The sequence below is a fragment of the Mandrillus leucophaeus genome, unplaced genomic scaffold (assembly GCF_000951045.1).
Source record: "Mandrillus leucophaeus isolate KB7577 unplaced genomic scaffold, Mleu.le_1.0 Scaffold183, whole genome shotgun sequence".
NCBI lineage: Eukaryota > Metazoa > Chordata > Mammalia > Primates > Cercopithecidae > Mandrillus > Mandrillus leucophaeus.
This window is the reverse complement of record NW_012101843.1, coordinates 2,018,444-2,045,234: the sequence shown is the minus strand read 5'-3', so window position 1 is coordinate 2,045,234 and position 26,791 is coordinate 2,018,444. Positions and strand designations below refer to the sequence as shown.

Here is a 26,791-nt window from a genome sequence, read left to right as displayed (position 1 = left end):
TTAGCCAGACGTGGTGGCGTATACCTATAGTCCCAGCTACTCGGGAGACTGAGGCAGGAGGAGTGCTTGAGCTCAGGAGTTTGAGGTTACAATGAGCTGTGATCATGCCACTGCGCTCCAGCGTGAGTGACAGAGTGAGAACCTGTCTCAAAAAGAAAAAAAAAAAAAAAGTAACAGTAGACACTGGGGACTACTGAGGGGAGGGAAGGAACAATGGTTGAAAAGGTGGGAAGGGACAGTGGTTGAAAAACTGCATGTTGGGAACTATGCTCACTATCTGGGTGATGGGATCAATTGTACCTCAAACCTCAGCATCCTGCAATATACGAATGTAACAAACCTGCCCATGTACTACCTGAATCTAAAGTAAAAGTTATAATTTTAAAAAATTATGATAAAATCAGAAAATAAAGGTCTGAGATGGAAAATTAAAAGACCAAAGCCACCCATAAGCACAATAAATCCCTTCCCCCCAAAAATTATATATATAAAAAAGATATTGCGCCAGGCGTGGTGGTTCACACCTGTAATCCCAGCACTTTGGGAGGCTGAGACGGGCAGATGACTTGAGGTCAGGAGTTCAAGACCAGCCTGGCCAACATGGTGAAACCCTGTCTCTACTAAAAATACAAAAATTAGCCAGCAGTGTTGGCACGTGCCTGTAATCCCAGCTACTCAGGAGACTGAGGCACGAGAATCGCTTGAACCAGGGAGGCGGAGGTTGCAGTGAGCCAAGATCGTGCCACTGCACTTCAGCCTGAGTGACAGAGTGAGACTCTCTCAAAAAAAAAAAAAAAAGATCTTGCACCCTGACAGGTTCTAGTTTGTGCAGGAATGCTAGAATGACTCAAGATTAGAAAAATCTTTAAATGTTACCACAATAAGGGTAAAAGGAGAAAAATTACCTAATGTCATCTGAACAACAAGAAGAAGAAATGAAAGACATTAAAAATTGGGAAAAATTTATATTTAAGGAATACTCTTAACAACGAATTCTGCTTATATATCACTTCCTAGTTTTCTGATAACTTCCCATGCAGATGTGTATGTAAGGAATGGATGTAGTCATGCTAATCTGAGTATTTATCTATGTGATACTTATGAATTAACCATGTAAGTTAATAAGTTAGCATTTCAGGGTTAAATTAGCCAAATCCTGAGCTAAGCTGTAAAACATCCAAGGTAGGTTAGAGAGGCATCTTATGAGAAAGCTGGCCAACTTTCCTGGTCACCTTCTGATCTTCCTAACTTCAGAAATCAAGGCAGAGAGAGGAAAATAGTAACTACTTTGTAGGATTAGATTTATGGTTGTCGAAACCTCTGTTTCTCCAGTGCAGAATGAGATAGCGTTTTAGAGAAAGCCAAAGACTCAAATGTCTTCTTCATGCTTATAGTCTGGAATTTTTTTTCCTTTAGAAATGTACTGTCTCTCAGGACTTAAAGCAATTTGCATCTTTCGATGAGATGTTGAGTAGTAGGCTGAGTAGTAGGTTGAGTATTCTCTGAAAGAATTTGTGCAGGCCGGGCACGGTGGCTTACGCCTGTAATCCCAGCACTTTGGGAAGACGAGACAGGCAGGTCACTGAGGTCAAGAGTTAGAGACAAGCCTGACCAACATGATGAAACCCCGTCTCTACTGAAAATACCAAAATTAGCTGGGCTTGGTGGCACACACCTGTAATCCCTGCTACTTGGGAGGCTGAGGCAGGAGAATCGCTTGAACCCCCCTGGGAGGTGGAGGAGGTTGTAGTGAGCCGAGATTGCCTCATTGTACTACAGTCTGGACAACAGGGTGAGACTCTGTCTCAAAAAAAAAAAAAAAAAAGAAAAGAATTTGTGTAGTTCCCTCCGCCAACCTTTTTTTTTTTTCTATTGGCATTTCTGCTATTATTTAGCTGCCTTCTTTATATCCTGAAACTTACAGGTGGTGTTGGTCTAGTCTGTAAGAGCAAAGGCTTAGGTAATAGACAGATCTGTATTTAGACCTTGGCTCTAGCATTTCATTGTTATGTGACCTCCATCAAGTGATCCAATTTCCCTAATCCTCAATTTCCTCATCTCTAAGACAGGGAGAATTAATATTGCCTCTCTTATAGAATTGTGAGAAATATAGTCATGCGTCGCTTGATGATGGGGATGAATTCTGAGAAATGTGTTGTTAGGCGATTTCATCTTATGGGAACCTCACAGAGTGGACTTAATCTTAGATGGTGTAGCCTACTACACATCTAGGCTGTATGGTATAGCTCCTGTACAGCATGTGACTTTAGTGAATACTGTAGGCAATTATAACACAGTGGTATTTGTGCATATAAACATAGTGAAACATAGAAAAGGCCCAGTAGAAATACAGTGTAACAGATTTTTTTAAAAAAGGCCAGGCGTGGTGGCTCACGCTTGTAATCCCAGTACTTTGGGAGGCCGAGGTGGGCGGATCACCTGAGGTCAGGAGTTCAAGACCAGCCTGGCCAACATGGTGAAACCCCGTCTCAACTAAAAATACAAAAATTAGCCAGGCGTGGTGGTAGGTGCCTGTAATCCCAGCTACTTGGGAGGCTGAGGCAGGAGAATTGCTTGAACCCGGGAGGTGGAGGTTGCAGTGAGCCAAGATTGTGCCACTGCACTCCAACCTGGGAGACAGAGTGAGACTCTGTCTCAAAAAAAAGATACAAAAGTGTACATCTGTATAGGGCACTTACGGCGAATGGAGCTTGCATCCTGGGAGTTGCTCTGTGTGAGTCAGTGAGTGAGTGGTGAGTGAATGTGAAGACCTAGGACTGTGCACTACTGTAGACTTTATAAACCCTGTGCACTTAGGCCACACTCACCCCTGTGATACGAATCTATCTGTATAATGTACTTGCATATGTACCCTTGAAACTAAAATAAAAGTTAAAAAAATTTGCTTCTTTTACCAATAATAAATTAACCTTAGCTTACTGTAATGATTTTTCTTTATGAATTAAAATCTTTTTACTCTTTTGTAATAACACTTAGCTTAAAACACAAACATATTGTACAGCTGTACAAATATATTTTCTTTATATCCTTCTTCTCTAAGCTTTTTTCTGTTTTTGATTTTGTTAAATTCGTTTTTACTTTTTACATTTTTTTTTTTGTTAAAAACCAAGACACAAACCCACACATTAGACTAGGCCTACATGGGCTCAGGATCATCAGTCTCACTGTCTTCCACCTCCACATCTTGTCCCACCAGAAGGTCTTCAGGGGCAGTCACATGCATGGGGCTGTCATCTCCTATGATAACAATGCCGCCTTCTGGATACCTCCAGAAGGGCCTACTTGTTTTACGATGAACTTCTAAAAAATATTTATAAAGTGTATAATATAGCAAACACATAAACATAGTAACATAGTCATTTGTTATCATTTTTAAGTATTATGTACTGTATATGCTAGACTTTTACACAGCGGGCAGCAAAGTGAGTTTGTTTACACCATTACCACCACAAACACATGGGTGATGCTTTGCATTGTGATGTTATGATGGCTATGATGTCACTAGGTGATAGGAGCTTTTCAGCTGTGTGATAATCTAATGGATACTTGTTCCTGTTGGCTGCCCATGGTTGACTGAAACATCATTATGTGGTGTATGACTGTAAATTAGATACTGTTCAGAAAGCTTTGGCACACTGATAATAGCAAATGGTGGTGGTGAATATGATGATGATGATGATGATGACTGAAGACACAGATGGTAAAGTTTTATGGTGTCTTAAATATACCCTTTAAATATGATTATTTTTATAGTTTGTCATTTTTAATAGGCACTTAAGAATACATGAACTTAATAAGTATATAAGAAAGAATGTTCCCCAATATATATTTTATAGAGACATACAATTTAAGAACTCAAACCGGTTGTAATGGTGTGTGTGTGTGTGTGCGCGCGCACGCACGCATGTGTGCTCATTCGCACTAAAGAATTCTTGGGCATATATTCCTGAATGTCCTAAATGGACATTCTAACATCACTTCATTATGGGCAGAGGGAAATGGTAAAGGAAAATTTCATATTATATTATTCAGCCACGTATTGACAACATCTGTTTTATTTGCCCACGGTAAAGAATTGAAGCACTGTTAATTTGCTTTCTAAATCATGTAGGCACAAGGTTATCGAACTTTAGATTTAGAAATGAAATTGGAAACCATTACACTTTCCCTTTCCTATCCCACCCTGTTTTGGAGATAAGGAATGTGAGGCCTAGAGAGTTATGAAACTGTTTTAATACCATGTCTAAGATTAATGACTGAACAAGTTTCTCTTTTTACTCATGTTAAAGTTGTATTGCCAGTTAACTTAAAGGAAAGAAATACGCAATTTCTAATCCTGATATAGGATATGGGTATATAAACTCGATGAGTGAAACAAATTAACTTATTTATAATCAGTTTCATATCTTTATTAAATTGAGTGTCTTTACCCCTTACCATATCTAGTACCCTCTACATTCTAAGATTTGCAATTTCCATTTTTGATGTTAGATAACTTTTTAAAGTAAGAAATATTAAAATCAAGCAGAATATAATAGTGAAAAATTCTTAAGATATACTTACTAAAAACTTATCGTTCTGTTAATACACTGTCTGTAGGTTGCACATATAATATGAAAAAGTACGTTTTTGTAGCCTACTTTTAAATCTAGAATAGAGGAGGTTAAGAAGGTTGTGATAACCATGAGCTCTTTTTTTTTTTTTTTTTTTGAGGACAAGGTCTCACTCTGTTGCCCAGGCTGGAGTGCAGTGGCACAATCATAGCTTACTACACCCTTGAACTCCTGGACTCAAGCAAGCCTTCCACTTCAGCCTTCCAAGTAGCTGGGACCACACCTGGCTAATTTTTAAATATTTTTTGTAGAGATGGGGTCTCACTACATTGCCCAGCCTAGTCTTGAACCCCTTAGTCTCAAGCGATCCTCCCACCTCAGCCTGCCTAAGTGCTGGGATTACAGGTGTGAGCCACTGAGCCCAGCCCTCTTTTATTTCTTTTGATAGTACACTCATAATCATTAAACTATCATTTATGGATGTGAGATTGTGCTTTTGGATTCTTGTTTTTTCTTTATAAAATACCTTTTGTTCTCTTACTGGAGAAAACATTGTTGGATTATAAATGATAATAAGGAATGAGGATATACATACTATAATAACGATTCAGATATGCTATTTTCATATTTTATTTAACTGTTGCCATGCCACAATAATTTAGAGTTTTAAAGAACAAGTTTGATTAAATCTAAACTTTGTACAATCCTGAATTGAGAAGTTTCTGTATTTTATTATGACACAATCTTTACCTAAAAATAGAGTAATTATGAATTGAGAAAACATAGCTATTAATTTCGTACTCTTATTTGTTAAGTAGGTTTTGTCTGGAAAACTGTTCATATTTAAAGGAGCTTTGTACCTTTGTATTCTTTTCGTTTGTCCTTGTTTATGTAATTTTAAACTCTGTTTATGGATTTGGGATTCGAACTATGCTTAATAATAAATTAAGGCATTGAATGAGGTACCTAGATAGTATTTTGATTAATTTTATTCTCCCATTCTTAATGTGCATGTAACTGGAAAATTAAGAGTGGCTTCCAAGGGATCTACTACAGAAGTAAGGGTAATATGATCTCTTTGAAAACACTGAAGGCGTGTAGCCAGTGTTGTCATGAATTCTGCGGTAGATATTTTCAGCACTTATTTACATGGGAAGTTAGAGCAGAATGAGATGCACCTGTAAAGCTAAATGCCACTTATTTGCATATGTATAAAATGCAGGATGAATTTACCATAGAAATATAAAGGGTACTTGTGGAAATGTATTAGAAAAATACATGAATTTTTAAATTATATCTAGAAATTAACCTTATACATTTAACTTTAAATCATTAATAGTGGTTTAACACCATAAGCAGATGTTTATGCATCATCATTTTATGAACAAAAGACATTCTAATTTTAGAAATAAAGTGATTCAAAAGTGAATGAAATATCTTATTTTTTCTTTTAAAATTAATTTGTTTAGCCCATTACACGATAATAGCTCAAGCTTGTGTGATTTTTCCCTAAAAACTTGGTTTATAAATGTCACATTTATAGTATGAAGAAATTAATCATCCATAGTTTATTTATCTAATTTCTAAATACCCATGGAAGAAAATGAATTTAATGCAATGTAGTGGTATATTACTTGGTTTTGAGTGTGGGAAAATTTATATGGTCTTTCTAAAACAGCACTATCAGTAGAAATATAATGCGAGCTACATATGCAATTTTACATTTTCTAGTAGCCACATTTTAAAAAGTAAATGGATGCAATTTATTTCGATAATATAATTTAGTCTACTATATTTAAAATTTTATCATTTCAACATGTAATCAATCTGAAAATTATTAATGAGATATTTTATGTACTTTTTTCTGTCATAAGCCTTTGTAATCAGGTATGTACTTTATATATACAACATATCTTCTGATGCTAAATTTTAACTGGAAATACTTGATCTGTGTTTAGCTTTTGTAAAATTTACCGTTGAACAAAGTGGACTAATGTGCCCAAGGTGTTCCAAACGTATTTTAAAATTTGAAGACAAATAAAAGGGAACTCAAAGTAAATTTGGATACACACATACAACAGAATACTCCTCAGCCATTAAAAAATGATGAAATAGTAAAATTGGGGGAATTTTGACATTATTAGGATGATATAATGATCAAGGGACAAATACAATTTTAGTTTGGTTGAGAGATAAGATAGTCACGTTGCTGATTTTACTATGTATAGAGGTGATCTTTTCCTTTTTAAGATTTTGAAACTTTAATTAGTTAACCCACTGACCTAGTTTATATTAGCTGCATAACTTTCTCTTCCTGTTTTTTGTTTTATTTTGTTTTGTTTTTTGCCTTTTAAACTGCAGTGTTTTGAGGAGTCTTGGAGTAGCAAGCTAATCTTTAGAAGAAAGGAAAATATAAACCTGAAAACTAATAATTTAAAGAATGTCTTTTCAGGTTGTCATTTGAAAAATACTTGGTTTCTGATCACTGATTTGAGTTGGGTGTCAAATGTTGGATATGCTTTGTAAATTAGGTGAAGGTGAATGGGTAGGTTCTAAACTGCTTGGGTTTACCGCACTCTGGAGCATTGCAGAAAAACGTGATGTTGGAAGGAAGTGCTGAAACATAATTATTGGCTTGCCTATAGGAGGCTGCTACATAATTTTAGAAGGTGTCAAGAAATTGACACAGTCTGAATTAGTTCTGTTGAGTTGCAAAAAAATGTAAAGTTTCTTGATTCTGAAATTAAGAAATATGTTCCCAGAAATCTCATCTAGTTAATGTGCATTTAAAATCATTTATGTCTCTTGTTATTACAATAATAGCCATTGAAAGAATCCTTTTTATTAGAATCTTATTTACAAGTACAATTAGCTTCTACTTAAAGAATAAATCATTATTATACTTGATCTTAGGCAAAAGGCCAGCAAGTGATCAGAATAAATTATTTTAAGAAAAATCTAATTATAATTGATATTTGGAATTGGAAACACAATTTCCTTTAGAGCAATTCTATGAATGGTTGTTTTGACTCTCACGGCAGCCCACAAAAGACAGTTTGAAACACAATTTATGCGGTGTCAATAGTACTGACCTGACTTTGGACCTTGGAGGCAGGGGCTTCAGGTGCTAGTGATACCCGAGTGGAGTTTTTACTCCATTTCCGTTCCGTAAGGCTATAGGCATTTGAAAGAGGAAACTTCTTTGGCAACCCTCCTCCTTCCTGTCTACAGAATATTTCACTATTTCTAGCTCATACGTTTTCTAAAATGTTCTCTGTAATTTATTTTGAAATGGAGTTTTTTTTATCTTTTACAGATATGAGTAAAATTAACCTAATCAGAATGTTAGTTCCTGAAAACATTGACACGTACCTTATCCACATGGCAATTGAGATCCTTAAACATGGTACTGACAGCAGACTTCAGCCTTCATGTGATGTCAACAAAAGGAGATGTTTTCCCAGTTCTGAAGAGATCTCAAGTTCTAAGAGAAGCAAGGAAGAAGTAGGCATCAATACCAAGCTGTTAATTATATAGAGAATTTTCATATAGTGTCAGTTTCTTCAATTTGCATATCCTAGTACTAGAATGCTGTATTTTTTGAACTGTTATGAATTCTGATATGATTACTTTCTCTATGGGCCACATTTCCTTTACTTTTCATAAATATGATCTGAGAAAAGTGATTTTTTAAAAAAAGACAGTAAAAGGGATGTTTAGTCCATCTGTTTAGCTTACTGTGTAGAATGTCAGCTTAAATTTTACCTGTACCTCATATTGACCATATAGCCTGGAAAAATCTTCCTTTCGGATGTATAGTTAATGAATTTAAGCATATGGCAGTTTATGTACTTAATGAAAGTGAAAACAAATTGTGTTATAAATACCTCCCAGACTGGTTTATTATCATTCTGTCATTCATCATCGTCTGTTACTATGATATGAATATCTGAGGCACAAGGATTACTGTTGCTTGTGGCTCTCAGCATTTCCTAGTGCTTTTGCATGATCATAGATAGATTACAAATTTAGTATTATGTTAGATGGTATGTTTTATTAAAATCAAATGCTTCAAAAATAATTGCTATTTGTATGGCATGAGATAAATAGCAATCAGAGAGTATTATTTAGTAATATGACTCTTAAATAATGGCATAAATTTAAAAATTTGACCTTCGGTATCTTCCGGATCTAAAATTACATGACTCCATTATAAACGTTTTTGAAATGATTAACTAAAAAATTGTTTAAATTCTTAGTTGGTAAATTCAATGTGGCAGTAGGTGGTGGTGATTATTTGTATTAGAGAATTAGGAATTACACTTCAGTTCTAAGGTGATCTTTATAGGCTGTTCGGCAATTAAACTGCTACTTTTTTGAATTGCTTAAAAATAAGGGGAGCTGGTCTTTTTAAATTCTGTACTTGAGTTAAATCTGTATATAATAGAGTCATGTCCTAGATAATCTAATGAAACTTAATTAGTTGGAAATCTTTATATTGTTTGTAACTGAACTAGCTATAAGAGGAACATTAAAGAAAACATATTTTGGGTGGAGGTAATGAAATTTAGATTCTAACGCTCAGCCTTCTGTTTCTGTAATCTATACCAAATGCCTAAGACCCTCTTATTTTTTCCCAGCTTCAACCTGTCAATACAGGAAAAGGTGTAACTTACTATTTTTCCTCAATATAGAAGCACATTTGTAGTAAAATTTTAACTATATATTGCCATTTTTGCTTTTCCCCTATTTCAGTAACATTACATGTCAACAAGAGAATGGGGGATATTGTGGGGGTTTGGGTGGGAAGAAATTGTACTAAGCTTACTGGATTCTAAAAGGTCTACCTTATTTGGCCCCTTTTTCCCATTTAGGGGAACAATGGTGTTGGGGCTGGGAAGTAGAGGTGAGTGAGTCATCCAAAGCATCTGTCTTCATCAGCCTCCTTTTATGAAAAGCGGATTTCTGTAGAGTGTTGGAGGCCTACTTTCAGAATCTGTCATATATTAACATTCATCTGCTCTACTGACCTGATTTATATCCCTTAGTCTGTTTCATTTTATAATTATGAGGCTTCTGACAAAGGATAAAGTCATTAGAACAAATTCTTTTTATTAGTTGACGTATTGTTATGTTTACATCTCTTGTGTTTGCTATTAAGATAGAAGCTCAATCATGTCTTTGTTTAACAGAAAGGTGATGTCTTGGCATTGATAATTCGGATTCAATATCCATAGGTACATGGTGGATTCTTTAAATATTTAGTATTCTTTTATTTCTGGAAAGTTTTCTTAAATGATAGTTTTTTAAAAACTGTTCTATAAAGTTTTCTTAAATCATACTTTTTAGTATTTTGTTCCATTACTTTGTATTTCTTCTTCAGGAACTTCTGCTATACATGTATGTTGGATCTTCTTTACCCAGCTTCAATCTTTGTCACTTTTCATGCATTCTTTTTATTTCTTCATTTCTCTTTAAATTTTTTCTTCCTTTTCACCTTCTATTTCTCTTTTAACATAATCAGTTGTATTTATTTCTGTATTCCACATAGCTTTGTATTCACTTATTTTTAAATTATTTTTTAAAGTTTCTGGATTTAAAAATTCTTTGTTTATTTATATAGAGAAATATTATTTTATTTTAGTTTTACCAAAGGAGCAACCCTATTAACTGAACACTTCTGTAATTTTTTTCTTTTATTTCTGATTCTTTCCTCAGTTTTCCCCCTCAGTTTTCCCCCAGTTTTGAATTTTTCTAATTTTGATTTGTGACATCTTTTTGTGTTTTAGATAATTTTCCTAATGTTTTCCAGTTCATTTTGAAAGACTACAGTTTTATTCTGTATCTAAGCAAGTCTTTCTGGTGTCAAAGATTTGACCTTGATACTTTTCTTTTGCTCGTTTTCATATGAGATTAGTTTTCCTGTACTTTCAAAAGAAGGCATGGTTCAGGATGATTTTCCCAATTTCACATCTGTCTCTAATGTTTTTGTATAATGTCTAAAATATGGAAACTTGGTTTATGAGATCTACTCTGCCATTTTTATCTAGGCTTTGTCTCCCTTTAGTCTCTGTTGTACCTGTCCTGCTTGGTTTTGATTTAACCCCAGTGATTTCTCCTGAATGTGGAGCCTTCTTCTAGAAGGCAGCCTCGGCTAGTCCCAGGGTTCAGAGTAGCCAGCTGCGCTCTTCACCTAAGAGATCACTGTGGATTCGTTGTACTCGCTATTGGCTTGGACAAAAGCTCTCCCATTTTCAGATGCTATTATCAGATTAATCTCTCATTAATCTGTCTTCCCAGTGTTTGCCTGTGGGCTATCTTGGGGTTCTCTTGTTATCGGACACTGCTTGCCTCTGCTTTCTCCCGTACAGATGTCAGTACTGTGCAGGTCTTAATTGCTGTTGGTGGTTTGCCCCTACATTGTTACAATTTTAGTTTCCCAAGGACACCTTTACACTTGGTTTTATTGTAAATGTCGACAATGGATTTGGGGTTTTACTATCTAGTTCTGTCTTAATTCTGGAATTCAGAAAGATTAAAAGCTCTGCTGCTGCTGCTGCTGCCGCCACCGTCTTCCCAGTACCTCTCGTCCTGTGCCTTTTTTTTTCTTCTTATTTTTCTTGACTGTATAAGAGAGAATGTGTGACATTTCCTGCTTGATCACTGAGTTTGATTACAAATTAAAATACACAATATTTTATACAACTAGTTTTGTAGAAGATTTATTTACAGATGCTGATTCACAGGTAAAATTGACTTATGAAAATAGTTTTCATGACAAATGCATCAGGCTTGGTAACTAAATATATGAATTGACCTTGTTTATAAATGAAATTAAATGTGAACGTAACTTACATATTTCTGTATTTGCTTCATCTGTATGTGCACATATAATCAGCAAATGAGTTGATGTTTCCTGTTCATAACTTAATGGTAATAGCTTGGTAACAGAGTTGGGAGTATTAAAAAGATGTAAAGAGGCCCTTAAAATTTTGTTGCTGGGAATTTTAGTAGTCTACTGAGGAAGGAAATAGACACTGGAAGACATTGTTTCTATTAGGTAACTTAGATCTCATACTGAACATTTCTTCAAATAATTTACTGTTGACACTCGAAAGACACACTCAGTGTAAGTAAGTATTTCCCCCTTTTTTCAATGAAATAAGATCATTATTATAATTCCACTATAAATGCTGATGATCATGTTTATAGAAATACAGAAGACTTGAAATGATATTAGCTACCAATTAATGAGTATGAAGAAGAAATTAGGATTTCGCTATTTTACATTTATTCTTATTTAACTCCAAATAATTCAGTGATGTTATGTACTGTTATTTCCATTTCTCTGTGAAGACATTGAAGCTTAAGTAACATGCATAATCAGGTCATACATTTAGCAAGTGGCTCAATTAAAGTTCAAACCTGGTTCTGCCTGATTTCAAAGTCTATGCTACTCCATGGTATTAGGCTACATACAACATGACTTAGGGTTTCTTCCTCTGCTCTATTACTGTTCAGATGTCCTCCTCTTTTGGCAGAGTTGGAGAAAATTTTTGCAATCTATCCATCTGACAAAGGTCCAATATCCAGGATCTACAAGGAACCTAAACAAATTTACAAGAAAAAACAAAACAAAACAAAAAAAACATTAAAATGTGGGCAAAGGACTTGATCAGACACATCTCGAAAGAAGACATTTATGTAGCCAACAAACATGAAAAAAAGCTCAACATCACGGATCATTAGAAAAATGCAAAATGCCTTTTCTGTATGCCACCTCATATCCCCAATATTTATTATTTCTAAGTCATAGTATCTTACAGTGTGTATAAGTCTCATCCATTCTTTTGATTTTCTCTTCCCTGCTTGCAGTTGGGTACCTAGGAACAAAGTTGCAATCTTAGCCAGTTTTTTCTTTAGCCTTTGCTGATGTGTACAAAGCATTTTTTCTACCCTGGATTTTTTTACTTAAGCTGGAACAGCTAAGTTTTTACCTTTTTTAAATATGAAGTTTCAGAGTGTTCTGCCAAGGATCTTTTGCTGTTTTCCTACTGTTAAATATTTCAAAGCCTTTTTTAAACATAGAAAATATAATCAAACATAGCAAGCAGCTGATGAACAATATCTAGATAGTCTTCATTCTTGAAATGGAATAAATAGTATTTTTGTATTTTAGGCTAACAGACACATTGTACCTTAGATAAAGCCAAACTTCTCATAAAATCTCTCAATTACTTTTATTAATAATAACCCCAAATTAACTCTGGATTCCAGGATGTACTCATGATGGAATGATTTCTCTGTTATGTTATCCTGAGGATCTAGTACTCTGAGATAACACAAATGTATGCCACTGTAGGCTTATGAAACACTTACTTAAAATTATTTAATTCTTTTTCATGTGCAGATGGTATTGTACCCAAACACTACCTTTTTTGTTTGTTTTGTTTTTTGTTTTGTTTTGTTTTGTTTTGTTTGAGACGGGGTCTTACGCAGCCCAGACTGGAGTGCAGTGGCATGACTATAGCTCACTGCAGCCTTGACCTCCTGGGCTCCAATAATCCTCCCAAAGTATTGGGATTGCAGGCATGACCCACCTCACCCAGCCTTAAATTATTTTTTTTCAAGGATGTTTAACCTGAGGTTTAGAGGCTCTTTGACACGTGAGCTGCTGAAATGTGTGCGAAAGTGTGCACGTGTATATTTCTCTTTTTTTCTGGGAAGTGGATCTATAGTGATTCTCAGATGAGTCTATGAGACAAGAAACTTTTATTTTTTCCATTTATTTAGCAAATGTTTATTAAGCATACTATGCCTTGGCCACTCTACAGGGTGCTGATTGGACAAGTCTGTCTACCTCCCATTGTAGATGTTAGAAGCTATATTCTTTTCACATGCATAATATAACTCTTTGTGTGTGTATACATGCCCAGGCATGTTCCTTCCTCAAAACATTAAATTCACCATTTTGGTCAACTCAAAGCAAGTACACCATGGGATATAGATCTGAAATAATGTCTAGATTTTTACTTACTGAATGAGGTGTCTTGAGTGTCTAAGACTATGTGATGAGATGGCAAGTAATTGCCTAAAGAAATGATGTAGTGATTTTATGTCTCTTATATTTATTTACTTTTTGATCCAGAAATAAATTGTATAGATAACCACTATTTGTTTTTTTTTTTTTTTTTTTTTTTTTTTGATAGAGGAGAAAGGATGGGTGTATATTCAGGAACCTATGTTACTTGTTTGCAACTAATACCCCTTCTCAGTAGTACAAAGATTTGATTTCTTTTTCTTTCTATTTCCTATAGACTTCATCTGCAGAGAGAAAGAGACGATTACCTATGTGGTTTGCCAAAGGAAGTCACACCAGCAAGAAATTAATGGACAAAACGAAAAGGGGAGGCCTTTTTAGTTAAGCTGGCAATTACCGGAACAATTATGTTTCTTGCTGTATTACAAGAGGAGAGTTATATTTTATTTCTGAAGAGTAAGGAATAGTATTTTGACTTAAAAATGATTCTGATTACAGAGTTCACTGTTTATTGAAGAACTAGCATCTTAAATCAGCCTTTCGCAATTCATGTAAAGTTTCTGGGTCTTCTGGGAGGCTACGTGAGTACATTACCTAACAGAATATTAAATTAGACTTCCTGTAAGATTGCTTTAAGAAACCATTACTGTCCTATTTTCTAATCTCTTTATTAAAACAGTGTATTTGGAAAATGTTATGTGCTGTGATTTGATATAGACAACAGATTAGTAGTTACATGGTAATTATGTGATATAAAATATTCATATATTATCAAAATTCTGTTTTGTAAATGTAAGAAAGCATAGTTATTTTACAAATTGTCTTTACTATTTTTTGAAGAAGCTCTTAAACACATTGTTAAATGGTATTAGTTAACCAGGCCAGTGAAAATGAAACCACATTTTGGGTGCCATTAACTAGGGGAAAAAAATGTAAAAAATGTAAAATGGATACCAATTGCACTAGGCAACTGTACATTTTGTATTTTATATACAATTTCTATTATTTTTCAAATAATAAAACAATGTTTTTCACACTGAATATTATAGATATATATTTTTTAGCTTTCATTTACTTAATTACTTTAAGTACCTTTATTTTTCAAGGATGTCAGAATTTGATTCTAATCTCTCCTATGTAGCACACGTGACTTAATTTAAAACCTATACTGTGACACAGAGTTGGGCAAACTATGGTTATTTAACTTTAAGCAGTTCACTATACATTTCAAAGCCTTTGATTGGCTTTTTTGTAAATAAAAATATCTTGTTAAGAAACAAATATATCTGTCATAGAAGAACTAGAAAATCCAGGGAAGTGAGAAAAATGAAAATAAAAATCATTCATAATTTTACTAGTAGCTAATCACAGTCAACCTCTTTTGTGTATCCCACCAGACTTTTTTATATTCACTTGTTTTTAGGTAAAATATAAAAGTCTCGTATATTCCCATTTTTCTGCATTCCATTACCAGAAGGTAGTGGCGCCTATTAAATATGTGATATGTAGTTCTCCAGCCATGGCTTCTGCATTTGCATGCTGTTGTGTGTGCATCTGCAGTACCCTGTGAATATCTTGTGTGATGGAGTAGCAAGTACGCACAGACACATCTGCTGCATGCCTAGGTACGAGGCTGTCTCCAGGAGAAGCACTTGTTTATTTGAGTTGCCAATTGAATTTGCTGCTTTTTTTTCATGGAATGCCATTTTCACTGAAAAGAATGACGAAAAACGATGATTGGTTATTTAGATTTGGATGTTTGGCAGACATTTTCTCAAAATTGAACTAAGATGGCCTCTTCACGGAAAACAACTGATGGTATTTGTTGTGCCAATGATAAAATTGGAGATTTCTAGCAAAATGTATGATTTTGGAAAAGTTGTATTCCTCCACTGGAAGCTTGACAGCTTTCCTTAACATAAAGACTTCTCTCTGTCTTTCTCTCTCTCTCCCCTCCTCACCCTGCCCCCTCTGTCTGTCTCCCTTTCTTTCTTATCCTCCCACCTCAGCCTCTGAGTGGCTGAAACTACAGGTGCATACCACCATGGCCTGCTAATTTTTTCTTTTTATGTTTTGTAGAGATGAGGTCTCTAGGTTGCCCAGGTTGGTCTTGAACTCCTGGCCTCAAGCAGTCCTCCTGCCTCAGTCTCCCATAATAGTGGGATTACAGGTGTGAGCCATCGTGCACAGTCTTACATAAAACCTTTCCTAATGAGATGGATAGTAATTAACATATGTGATGTTAAGAAATCATGACTGAGACCGTGCGCGGTCGTTCACGTCTGTAATCCTAGCACTTTGGGAGGCTGAGGCGGACGGATCATGAGGTCAGGAGATCGAGACCACCCTGGCCAACATGGTGAAACCCTGTCTCTACTAAAAATACAAAAATTAGCTGGGTGTATTGGTACAGGCCTGAAATCCCAGCTACTTGGGAGGCTGAGGCAGGAGAATTGCTTGAACCCAGAAGGCGGAGATTGCAGTGAGCTGAGCTTGTGCCACTGCACTCCAGCCTGGCGACAGAGCAAGACTCCGTCTCAAAACTAAAAAAAAAAATCATGACTGGGTAAAAGATCTGTTCAGAGGACAAGATGGACCAATGGATTTGAATATAACAGAGTATGAAAAAGTTTTTGATACAGTTTCAGATTACACACGGCAACTAATCTTTAAGAAACTATCACTTGTCCAGGTTTTGGTAAAATTTTGGAGAAGAACGTCCACCGTTATCTGAACAAGCTATTAAAATACTCTTCTCTTTCCCAACTACGTGCCTGTGTAAAGTCAGATCTTTTTCATATACTTCAGCCAAAACAGCATATGAAAATGGATTGAATGCAGAAGCAGATCTGAGAATCCAGCCACTTCTGTTAAGCCAGACAAAAGTGGTAGTGATAGATATAACCCATATTAACAAAAGCTCTTTGGGGTCCTCAGTGATTTTTTTTGTGAGAGTATAGAGGGGTTCTCAGACCTAAAAGATTGAGAAATGCTGATGTAATGTTTTATTATAAAGGTATACCATGAATTATGTACCTTCATATTGTTGGACATTAAAGTTGCTTTCAGTTTTTTTCTGTTTTCAACAGCACTGCTTTGACCTTTTTAAAAAAAAATGAGTCAGGATCTTGCTGTGTTGCCCAGGTTGGAGTGCAGTGGCTATTCACAGGCATGATCATAGCATGCTATAGCCTTGAATTCCTGGGCTCATGTGATACTTCTGCCTCAGCCTGCTGAGTAGGCGGGAGTATAGGCGTGCACCGCTATGCCCAGCTGCTTTGAACATTCTTGAAATGAAATATGGTATAGTCTCATGACATATACATAGCCAGAGGGGAAGAGAGAGAATTTTGTTGTTGTTGTTGTTGTTGTTGTTTATGTTATCTGTAGTGGACTTTATGCCTTCCCAGCATAAATTCTCTCTTTCCCCATTTCTTGTGGCTCTTGATTTTTGTTGGGGTTCATTCCAAGGAGAATAATACCCACCTGGATATTGGATTGGCACCTGTGACCTCATCTAAGCTAGTCCCTAGTAACAGCGTTGGATCTGGCGTAGGTGTGTGGCCTGCTGAGCTGCTGGTTCATGCCTTTCCTGAAATGAGCCCTACCTGTGAATATTTCAGAAACATTTGAATGAGGAGTTGTTTTTCACTTCCAGTTGTATTCAGTTGCCACAGAAGCACAGTGATGTAACTGGTGGAAAGAGCCGTCAACAGACACAGAAGATGTAAAGTGTTTTTAATCTCAAAGGATATGGAATCTCAGAGGTAGTTACACAGAGTAGAGGATGAAGCAGCTCCTGGATGGAGGCAGAGGCTTCCTGGATCTTTAAGTTCTGTATGGGTTGTTGTATTAGGTTGGTGCAAAAGTGAGGCGGGAGAATAGGGTCTGGACGCAGGGAAACCAAGGCCAATTCACACTGACTTCCTAGAACTAAATCCAAAGGAAAACCCCAATTTTCCACACCTAAATAACAAAAGGACCAGATGGCTACTCCTTTTGCAACCGCCCCTCCCCGCCACATTTCTGCGTGGCAGACGGAAAATGGAAAGTACCTCTGTTGCTTTCTGCGTAGGAATGTAGCTTTGTGACCAATCAGACTGCAGGCCAAGTCTTGTCTGCCTAGAAATGTAACTTTGTAACTTCACTTTAGCCTCTGATTGGTTGTTTTCCACAACCAATCAGATGCTTGCATAGGGGGTAACCTTTGTGACTTCACTTCAGCCTCCCATTGGTTCTTGAGTCCCGGAGCCTGTGGAGGGTTCTTTATTTTCAGTAATGTCTGATTTTGTTGCTTCATTCTTTCCTTGCTTTGTGTATTTTGTCCAGTTCTTCCTTCAAGACACCAAGAACCTGGACACCCTCCACTGGTAACAAAAGTAATTGGTGATTTTGCCATTAGAAGTAATGACACAGAACAAGTACGTGAGAGCGATTTCTTATGGAAAATTAAATGGAGCATAAGTCGTGTACTCAGGGTAAGGGAACTGGGAACCGGCAGAGTAAGGTCTCCAACCTTACTCTGCACCCGTGGGATCTCCGAGTCTTTGAAAGTCCGTCCCCACCCTGTGTGAAGAATGGGAGCGCGGCTGGATTCGTCACTGGGGACTGGGGGGGGGGGGGAGCGGGGGGCGAACTTGTCATTTGAAGGTGTAGGGAGGTTGGACAAGTCACGGGGGTAGGGAGGGGGCCCACTGGAGCACCACCAGGACCCCAGCGCCCTAGATCCAAACCTGGTTATGCTTGCCACGTTCAGAGGCAAACCCCCCTCCCCTTGGGGAGTGGAGTCAGAAGAGGCCCCCTCTCCTTCCTTTCCCAGGTCCGGTGGGGGCGGGGCTTAAAAGTAAAGGTAAAAACAGCAATAACTTGCACCAACTTGTTACCTTCCAAGTTTCCCTCCCCTCGCTCCCTACCACCTGAGTGTGTTCGGAGGTTCTGTCTTTTTATACCTGCCTCATCACCAGGTGCAAGTAGCTGGGCCAGAACCATCTCGGCACGTTACGGAATATTTATACAGAAACAGGTGAACTGAAGGCGAATTCCCCAGGTGTAGCCTGTGACCATAGAGTCAGACAAAGCCCTGACTGTTACCTGGAATTCAAAAAAGCTGTATCCCTACCAGACAGAATGAGAAAAGAATATAGGATTCTTCCTGTTCAAATAGGTTGCATGCAATTAAGAGCATGAAAGATCCAATGGAATGAACTCTAGTTTTTGAGCTTAATAGACTTTAAGTATCTTATGGAAAAGAATTGCAAAACCACAGAAACAGTGAAGAAGGTTAGTTACAGCCTTGATGGGGTAGCTGACTTCAGCAGTCTCAGCTATCTGAGATCTGAGAAGGTATTTACCAGATTTTGGTTGGGATCGTAATCTCGAAATCATTTGAGATAATGTACTTGTTTCCTTACTGGGTAAATGTGTTTAAACCTTGAGAAAATGTAGACATAAGTAGAATATAGAATAAATTAAGCCTTTGGTAGTAATGTGTTAGGTTTAAGAAATAATAAGTACATATTTGATATTTAAGCATTTGTAATGCTTGAGATAATTTATCTTACTCAGGTAACAGATTACTCTTGTGACTCCAATGTAAAACGTATCATTGAAAAATTAGTATCTGCTTGTGATTTTTAAGTAGAGACCCTACCATTTGAAAGGTATTTGCCCTTACTATTGGAGATATTTCATATGAATGTTTAACTTTGTTATTGCATAGAAGTATTTAAACACATTTCACTTGCAAGAGAAAGGTATCTAATAGGTTACTCTTAATTAGTACTAAATTACTACAGTTACTATATTAATTCTATTAATATCGATTCATTAAACCCAGAACTTTAATTGTGTCTCAGAAAATTAATTAAACTTTAGCCTCACAATCAGCTATATTTTCTAACTCAATGTTTAAAATTGACAAGTATGTATTATACTTATTTATGTCTTCATTCAGTAAACATTTGCATTTGTAGCATGCAAGACAACATGCTAGATGCATGAAAGATGGAATAAATAGAAGAAAACTCAACACGGATCTCATGCTTAAGAGGGACAGATTTACTCTGAAGATTCAATGAAAAAACATCCACAAAAAACCTTTTCTCTAAGAAACAAAACATTTTAAAGAAAACATTTACTTCACATAATAAGATATGAGAAAAAATGGACTCTGAATGAAAAAAAGAGGAGATCCTGTGAAGGATTTGCACAATTTTTTTTTTTAAAGTTATAGACTGAAACATTCCTAATCATTAACATTTGTTATTTCAGGGGAGTGGAATTGGAAGGGTGGAAGGGATATTTAAATTTTTATAATCTCCATGTATTTTAAATCAAATCAATATATATTGCATTTATTCTTTTAGTTAAAATTTTAAGAACTTTATAAAAGAATAGAGACAGGGACTCCATTTGTTACCCTGGCTGGTCTCTAACTCCTGGGCTTAAGTGATCCTCCCACCTCAATCAGAAGGGCAGAAGGGCCAGCTGTTTAAGTTTCTGTAGTCTCTGTATTTGTTAAATATATATTGCATTTATTTTAAGTTTTAAAAACTTTTTAAAAAAGAGAGATGGGGTCTCCCTATGTTGTCCAGACCGGTCATGAGCTCCTGGGATCAAGTGATCCTCCCGCCTTGACCTTCCAAAGAGCTGGGATTACAGGCATGAGCCACCATACCCAACCTATTGATTTGTTTACTTATTTTTAGAGGCAGGATCTCACTCTCACCAGACTGAAGTGCAGTGGTGTGATCATAGCTCACTGCAGCCTCAAACTCCTGGACTCAAGCAATCAAGTAGCCTCAACCTCTGAGTACTGAGATGACAGGCATGTGCCATCACACCCAGCTAATTTTTTTGTAGAGATGGGGTCTTTCTGTGTTGCCCAGATGAGTCTCAAACTCTTGCCTCAGCCTCCCAAAGCACTGGGATTACAGGCATGAGCCACAACACATGGCCCTGCTTTTATAAAATATAAAGTAGGCAGGGCTTTCTGGAATGATGGGCAACCATTACATTTGCTTTCCCTCCGTTCTGAATGTCAACCTCCATACACCTCTCTTGAGCCATGAACTGGCAGGCAAGCAGGATCTTAGGGTGCTGGCTGGAGGGCTGGAAAGCCCCAGGGTAAGGATATGAATGTGAAGGATTTTAAGGAGATTCTTGGACCTCAAGGGAACTATTGGTCTAGGTTTCCTGGGGTATGTTAGATGTCTTGGCCCCCAAATAATTAAGGAAAAGCTGCAGAGGTGGACCGAATCCTTTCCAGTCCTGAGGCTGGGAGAGCTCTGTGACACCAGTGGGTGCTCATCCTGGTGCTGCCATGGACCTGACTACCTACTTCCGTTAAACTCCCCAGCAGCTGAACCTTCATGAGAGGACGTCCTCTACCTTTTCTATGAGGCAAAGAATCTTTGGAGCCAGGGGATGTGCTCACTGGCTCACACCTGTCTCCGTTCTCTAGACCATGCCCCAGAATGCCTGGCCCAAACACGCCTTGCCTTCAAGGGCTGCAGGGGCTTCTGGCCTTGTTTCCCCATCTGATAAGTTCGTTTCTGGTCTGAAAGACTGTGACAGTTACTATGAAACTGAACGAAGGGGGATGAAGGCAGAAATGAAAACTTAAGACAAAAGTAACTGTTTTAAAGAAAGGGACCCAGGGAAGAAGAGGGCTCACTGCTTCTAGTGAGCAAAGGCAGCCGCCCTGAGCTTCTACAGCCCTTTGTATTTATTGGGTAGAAAGAGCAGGGAGGAAGAGGTAACGATTGGTCAGCTGCTGGATTGATCACAGGTTCACATTATTGTTAACAGGCTTCAGATGTGCCTGATCACAAGAAACACTTGCACCTGAGGCATGACTGCCCTCGGCATTCCTTCCGGGTGGCAGACACAGTTTGTCAGTTTGCTGACAACCTGCTTTCATGAGAACAGTTTGCTGTTTACTCATATAGCCTCCAGTGGTTTACTGAGTTGATCACGACCCTCACTCTTTCGGCCTCCAACAAAAGATGGTCAAAGAATGGCTGTTTGTGGAGGTTTATGGACAAGGCTTGATGTCCAGGCTGAGTGTCCGTAGGCACAGGAGCCCCTTGGTGGTGCAGAGTGAAGCCAGAGGAGGAGGAGTGGGTTGTGTCCATGGGCTGATTCTCCCTGCACCAACAGGACAGAATCCTAAGGAATACGAGCATTCAAATCTGCAATTCAAATCTGGTCTTCCAGGTTGTTATATATTTGTCTAGGTAGGAGGATAGAATGTATTTAAATGGGGTTAGCCTGACATATTGAAATATTTCATATTTGGGCTTCTATTTGTTCCTTTGTCTTGGGTTCCAAAAATATATTAGAGGTGGCCCTGTCTATTCTCTTGGACACAAGGACCTCAGTGAGCTTCCAATGTTCTCTGTGTTTCCTTCCTGGTTTCCTGTTATATACAATTTTACTTCCACTTTTTAAAGACTAAAATGCATGATTTTTTTTAACCAATATTGATACAGTGGACCAATATATCTTACCCTTATTTTTGCTCACTAGTTTTTTTGTTTGTTTGTTTGTTTTGCCTTCCTCATCTTCTCACTAAGTTTGTCTGACTACAGCCACACACCATTCATTCAATACCAAGTCTTTTTTTTTTTTTTTTTTTTTGGAGAGAGCTGACACCCAGGCTGACACCCAGGCTGGAGTGCAGTGGCATGATCAAGGTTCACTGCAGTCTCAAACTCTTGGACTCAAATGTTCTTCCTACCTCAGCCTTCTGAGTAGCTGGGACCACAGGTGCACATCACCATGCCTGGCTAATTAAAAACAAAAAAAAATTTTTTTTTTAGAGACAGGGTTTCACTATGTTGCCTAGGCTGGTTTCAAACTCCTGGGCTCAAGTGATCCAATACCAACTCAACAGTTGGTGAGACCCAGTGGTCTAGACAAACAGCCACATAGCAATATGTTTTTCTCCATGATTCATATCTATGTTCGTTTGTTACAAAATAACAGGCATGTACATTTTCTTCAGAGAGGGAGATCCCTACTTGTCCATTAATTACTCATTTGGAGTCCTTTCCAAACTATTAAACTTTGCAAAAGCAGACGTGAGAAAAGAAACTTAAGTCAATGTTTTTATCACATGTTGGTGCCAGCCTCCCCTAGTGGTGCTAAATTTATGAAATTGCAACAAAACAAAAACTCAAACAACCCAACAACGAAAAGCTATTTGTTGAACACCGTGACTAACAAGCTTATTCGAATTGCCTGTCAGAGCCATGTGTGGATGTTATAGGGGGAAAGATTTTCTTCCCTCCTAGACATTTTGCAAAATAAAAGTAAAATATCTTTATGTACGTGGTAGACAGAATTCCACAAGCTTCAAATTCAACAACTCAGAAATGTTGCTTTTACTTTCCATATCTCAGAAGTCACTTTTATTTAGTTTTTAGAGATAGGGTCTCACTGTGTTGCCCAAGCTAGAGTTGCAGTGATGCAATCATAGCTCACTGCAGCCTTGAACTCCTGGGCTCAAGCAGTCCTCTTATCTCAGCCTCCTGAGTAGCTGGGACTGCAGGCGCATACCACCACTCCTGGCTAATTTTTAAATTCTTTGTAGACATAGGATCTTGCTGTGTTGCCCAGGCTGGACTTGAACTCTTGGCCTCAAGTGATCCTCCCACCTAGGCCTCCCAAAGTGCTGGGATTGCAGGTGTAAGTCACCATACCTGCCCAGAAATCTCTATTTTAAACCCCAGTTCCTCCTGATAGTAAAAGAAAAAAAAAAATGTCATCTTGGTTTATTTTGGCTAGGCTGGATCACTTCAAGGTTCCCCCTCCTCCTCCTCTTCCTGTGAGTAAAACCTGAAGCTCTGACAGAGGCCTGCAGGCCCTGCTGGGATCTGTCCTCAGTCCCTCTCGGACTCATCTCCTACCATCTTGGTCTCACGCCATCTCCCTGTCCTTCCCTCTGCTCCAGCCATACCAGACCCTGTACTGTTCCTAGAAGACACCAGACATGCTACGTCTTAGGGGAGAATGTGATTTCGCCAAGTAGTGCCCCCCAAGTGACATGCATTTGCCCTGACTTGTCTTTTCACCTGCTGTGCTGTTCCCCCAGATAACCATAGGCAAACTAGGCCAACTCCTTCCAGTCTATTCAAATGAACTATACCATGAGTAGTAACTTACTTAAAATCTTCATGCCCTATCCCATTCTCTTACCTGTTCCAATACTTATTTATGATACTGATATATGATCTCCCTCTACTAAACTGTAAGCTCCTTGATAGCAGGGAGTTTTGTCCATTTTTTTCACTGCTGTGTCTTTAGCACCTGGAAGAAAGCCTGGCACACAGCAGGAACTCAGTCAGTATCTGTTGAATAAGTAAACATATGAATGAATCAATGAATGGGGAGGCCTAAGTGCTGTGGGATTCTGGTCAAAGCTTTGGCAACTAGGGACGCACAGGGACCCTCATCATCTCTGCCTCCTACGCAAGTATCCACTGAGATCCGCAATCCCATCTGGTCCTTGGACCAGTTACCCTTCATGTTGGCCTCTGTTAAGATGTCCAGGTTGTATCTGGTCTCCAATCCTACGGACCACATGGCATCCCTTTATTACTACCCTGGACCTTAGCAGTCAGTCACACTTTCAGTAAAGTCCACAGCTCTGCCATCTCCTAGCTAGGTGACTTTGGACAAGTTACTTAGACACTCTGAGCCTCGTCTGTAACACTCAGAGACGTTGCTGGGATTAGACACAATGCCTGTAGACCATTTAACAGTGGCTGTCACACATGGTTGGTATTCCCTCAGCTGTCGCTAGGGAAATAGCAGACAGAAACGGCACAGCGTCAGTGGCTGGGTGTCCAGAGAGAAGCAGCCTCTCTCTCTAGATAATACTTGGCAGGCAATTACTTGGCAAAATCACAGCAGTCCGGTGTGTGGCCCTTTACTGACCTTGGTTAAAAATCTGTGGTGTCAGCACCCCCAGTGGATCCTTCTTACAGGTGCAGATTCAGACTCATTATTCAAGTTGACAGAGACGGAAGTAAATATTCAACAAATATTTATTGAGCACTTACTATGTGCCAGGCACTGTTGTAGGTGCTGGAATACAGCAGCAAACAAAAAAAGTGAAACATTCTTCTTTAGATGGTGATAAAACGATAGAGGACACAGCAGGGAAGGGGTTTGGACTATTTCAATTTGGGACAGGAAACGCCTTGCTGAGAAGGCGAGGGTTGAGCTGTGGAATTAGCCTGAGTTTGACCACATGTAACTGCAGCTTTGAGCAAGTCGATCCACTCTAAGTCTCTTTTATTAACACCATTGTGTGGAAGAGGAAATAGAGGCTTAGCTAAAGTCATTGGAGAATTGAATGTGATGCAGCATTTAGCACAGCATAGGAATAATAAAAGCCAGCTGTTCTCATCCTTTGCCCATTGAAAAGCTATCAGGAAAGCCACGTTACAGTCTGAAGGCTGCCTACTGATTTGGTTAAAGAAAGGGGAGTTAGATAATTTTCATGTTCAAGGGCACGGGGTTAGATTTCTTGAGGTGCCAGAGTAATGCTTGCTTTTCATGAACAACGGATAAAAGGTATGGGCATTGCAGGATCTTTAAAGAACGTAACTGGAATAATCAAATAACCGGAAGTTCATGAAATATTCTGGTTCATGAATTAGTTATCTGGTAACTAAGTCACAGAATACAAATCACTTTAAATTTCCTCCAAAGCTTACTGAGTAAGGGGAGGGACGTTTAAGATGCAGAGGAAGCGCTGAACTTGCAAGGGGAACAAGGAGGAAGGCAGCTGCTGGAACTCTGTAACCCTTACAGAAAATGTGGATGGGATTTGGCAAGCCCCCAGACCCTCTTTGTTTTGGGTCCTAATAGGGACAGTTTATTATTTTTAGTGACTCACGTGAATTGTATACTGTGTTAAACATCCACCAAAAGCCTTTCGGCTTTTTCCCTCATTAGACTCATTCTCACATGGGGAGGAAGTGAACATTTTACGTCTTTGGTTCAAGGGCACCATCTGCTGGTCAGATTTGGAAATTTCGGGTTTGACGGCACTGGAAAATCAAAGAGCATTTTGATTTGGTTGTGTTTGGTTTTGGTCCATCCACTTATCAATACAGGTTTTTTGGGGGACAAAATAATGTGAAAATCAGGGGAATCAGGTGAGGGCATTGGATGTCTCTTTCTGTCATGGACGATGGGGAGCTCAGTCGATTTTAAGCTTCTAACATCAGCTGGTCTGGAGAAGAGCAAACCTGACAACCGGCACGAAGAAAGTAGCTCTGCCTGTGTAGTGTGCGGGGCATTCCGGTTACATAGATGGGCTTTCTGGTTCCGACAAATATGCAGATTCCCCAGATCTCCAAATTTGGTAGCTCTGGGGCTTAGGGCAGCTTCTGGAAAGAGAACTCAGACCTAGCCTGTTGGAGCAGGAAGGGCTTCTGTGAAGATGATATCTGGACTATCTAAGGAGTGTCAATAAGAAGCAGCCACGCCTGTAATCCCAGCACTTTGAGAGGCTGAGGTGGGCGGGTCGCTTGACAAAATCAGGAGTTTGAGACCAGCTGGGGCAACATGATTAAACACCGTCTCTACAAAAAATACAAAAATCAGCTGGGTATGGTGGTGCATGCCTGTAGTCCCAGCTACTCTGTAGGCTGAGTTGGGAGGATCAGTTGAGCCTGAGAGGTTGAGGCTGCAGTGAGTCATGATGGCATCACTGCACTCCAGCCTGAGCGACAGAGTGAGACCCTACCTTTAAAAAAAAGAAAGAAGAAAAAAGAAGAGGTCAGGAGTTTGAGACCAGCGTGGCCAACGTGATGAAACCCCATCTCTACTAAAAATTAAAAAAAAAAAATTAGCTGAACATGGTGGCATGCGCCTGTAATCCCAGCTACTCAGGAGGCTGAGGCCAGAGAACTGCTTGAACCTGGGAGGCAGAGGTTGCAGTGAGCTGAGATCACACCGCTGCACTCCAGCCTGGATGACAGAGTGACTCCACTCAAAGAAAAAAAAAAAAAGAAAAAAGAAAAAGAAAAGAAATAGCCAGGTAGAGAACAGGGGAAAGGCCAGAAGAGCAGGGGCATAAAAGGCATGGAATGGCATGCGGGGGAGTATCAAGGTTGTTTTTTCTTTTTTTTTTTTCTTAAACAGAGTCTCGCTCTGTTGC

General features: G+C 38.4%; 1 protein-coding gene across 1 annotated transcript in view; it reads left to right on the top strand.

Moving 5' to 3' along the window:
- Window positions 1–14,655, top strand: part of WRN (Werner syndrome, RecQ helicase-like) — a 147,640-nt gene extending 132,985 nt beyond the window's left edge. Inside the window, 2 exon segments of the mRNA XM_011977717.1 lie at window positions 7,891–8,094; window positions 13,890–14,655. Coding sequence (XP_011833107.1) covers window positions 7,891–8,094; window positions 13,890–13,999 — 314 coding nt within the window. The 3' untranslated portion in view covers window positions 14,000–14,655.
- Window positions 14,656–26,791: the final 12,136 nt, after the last annotated feature.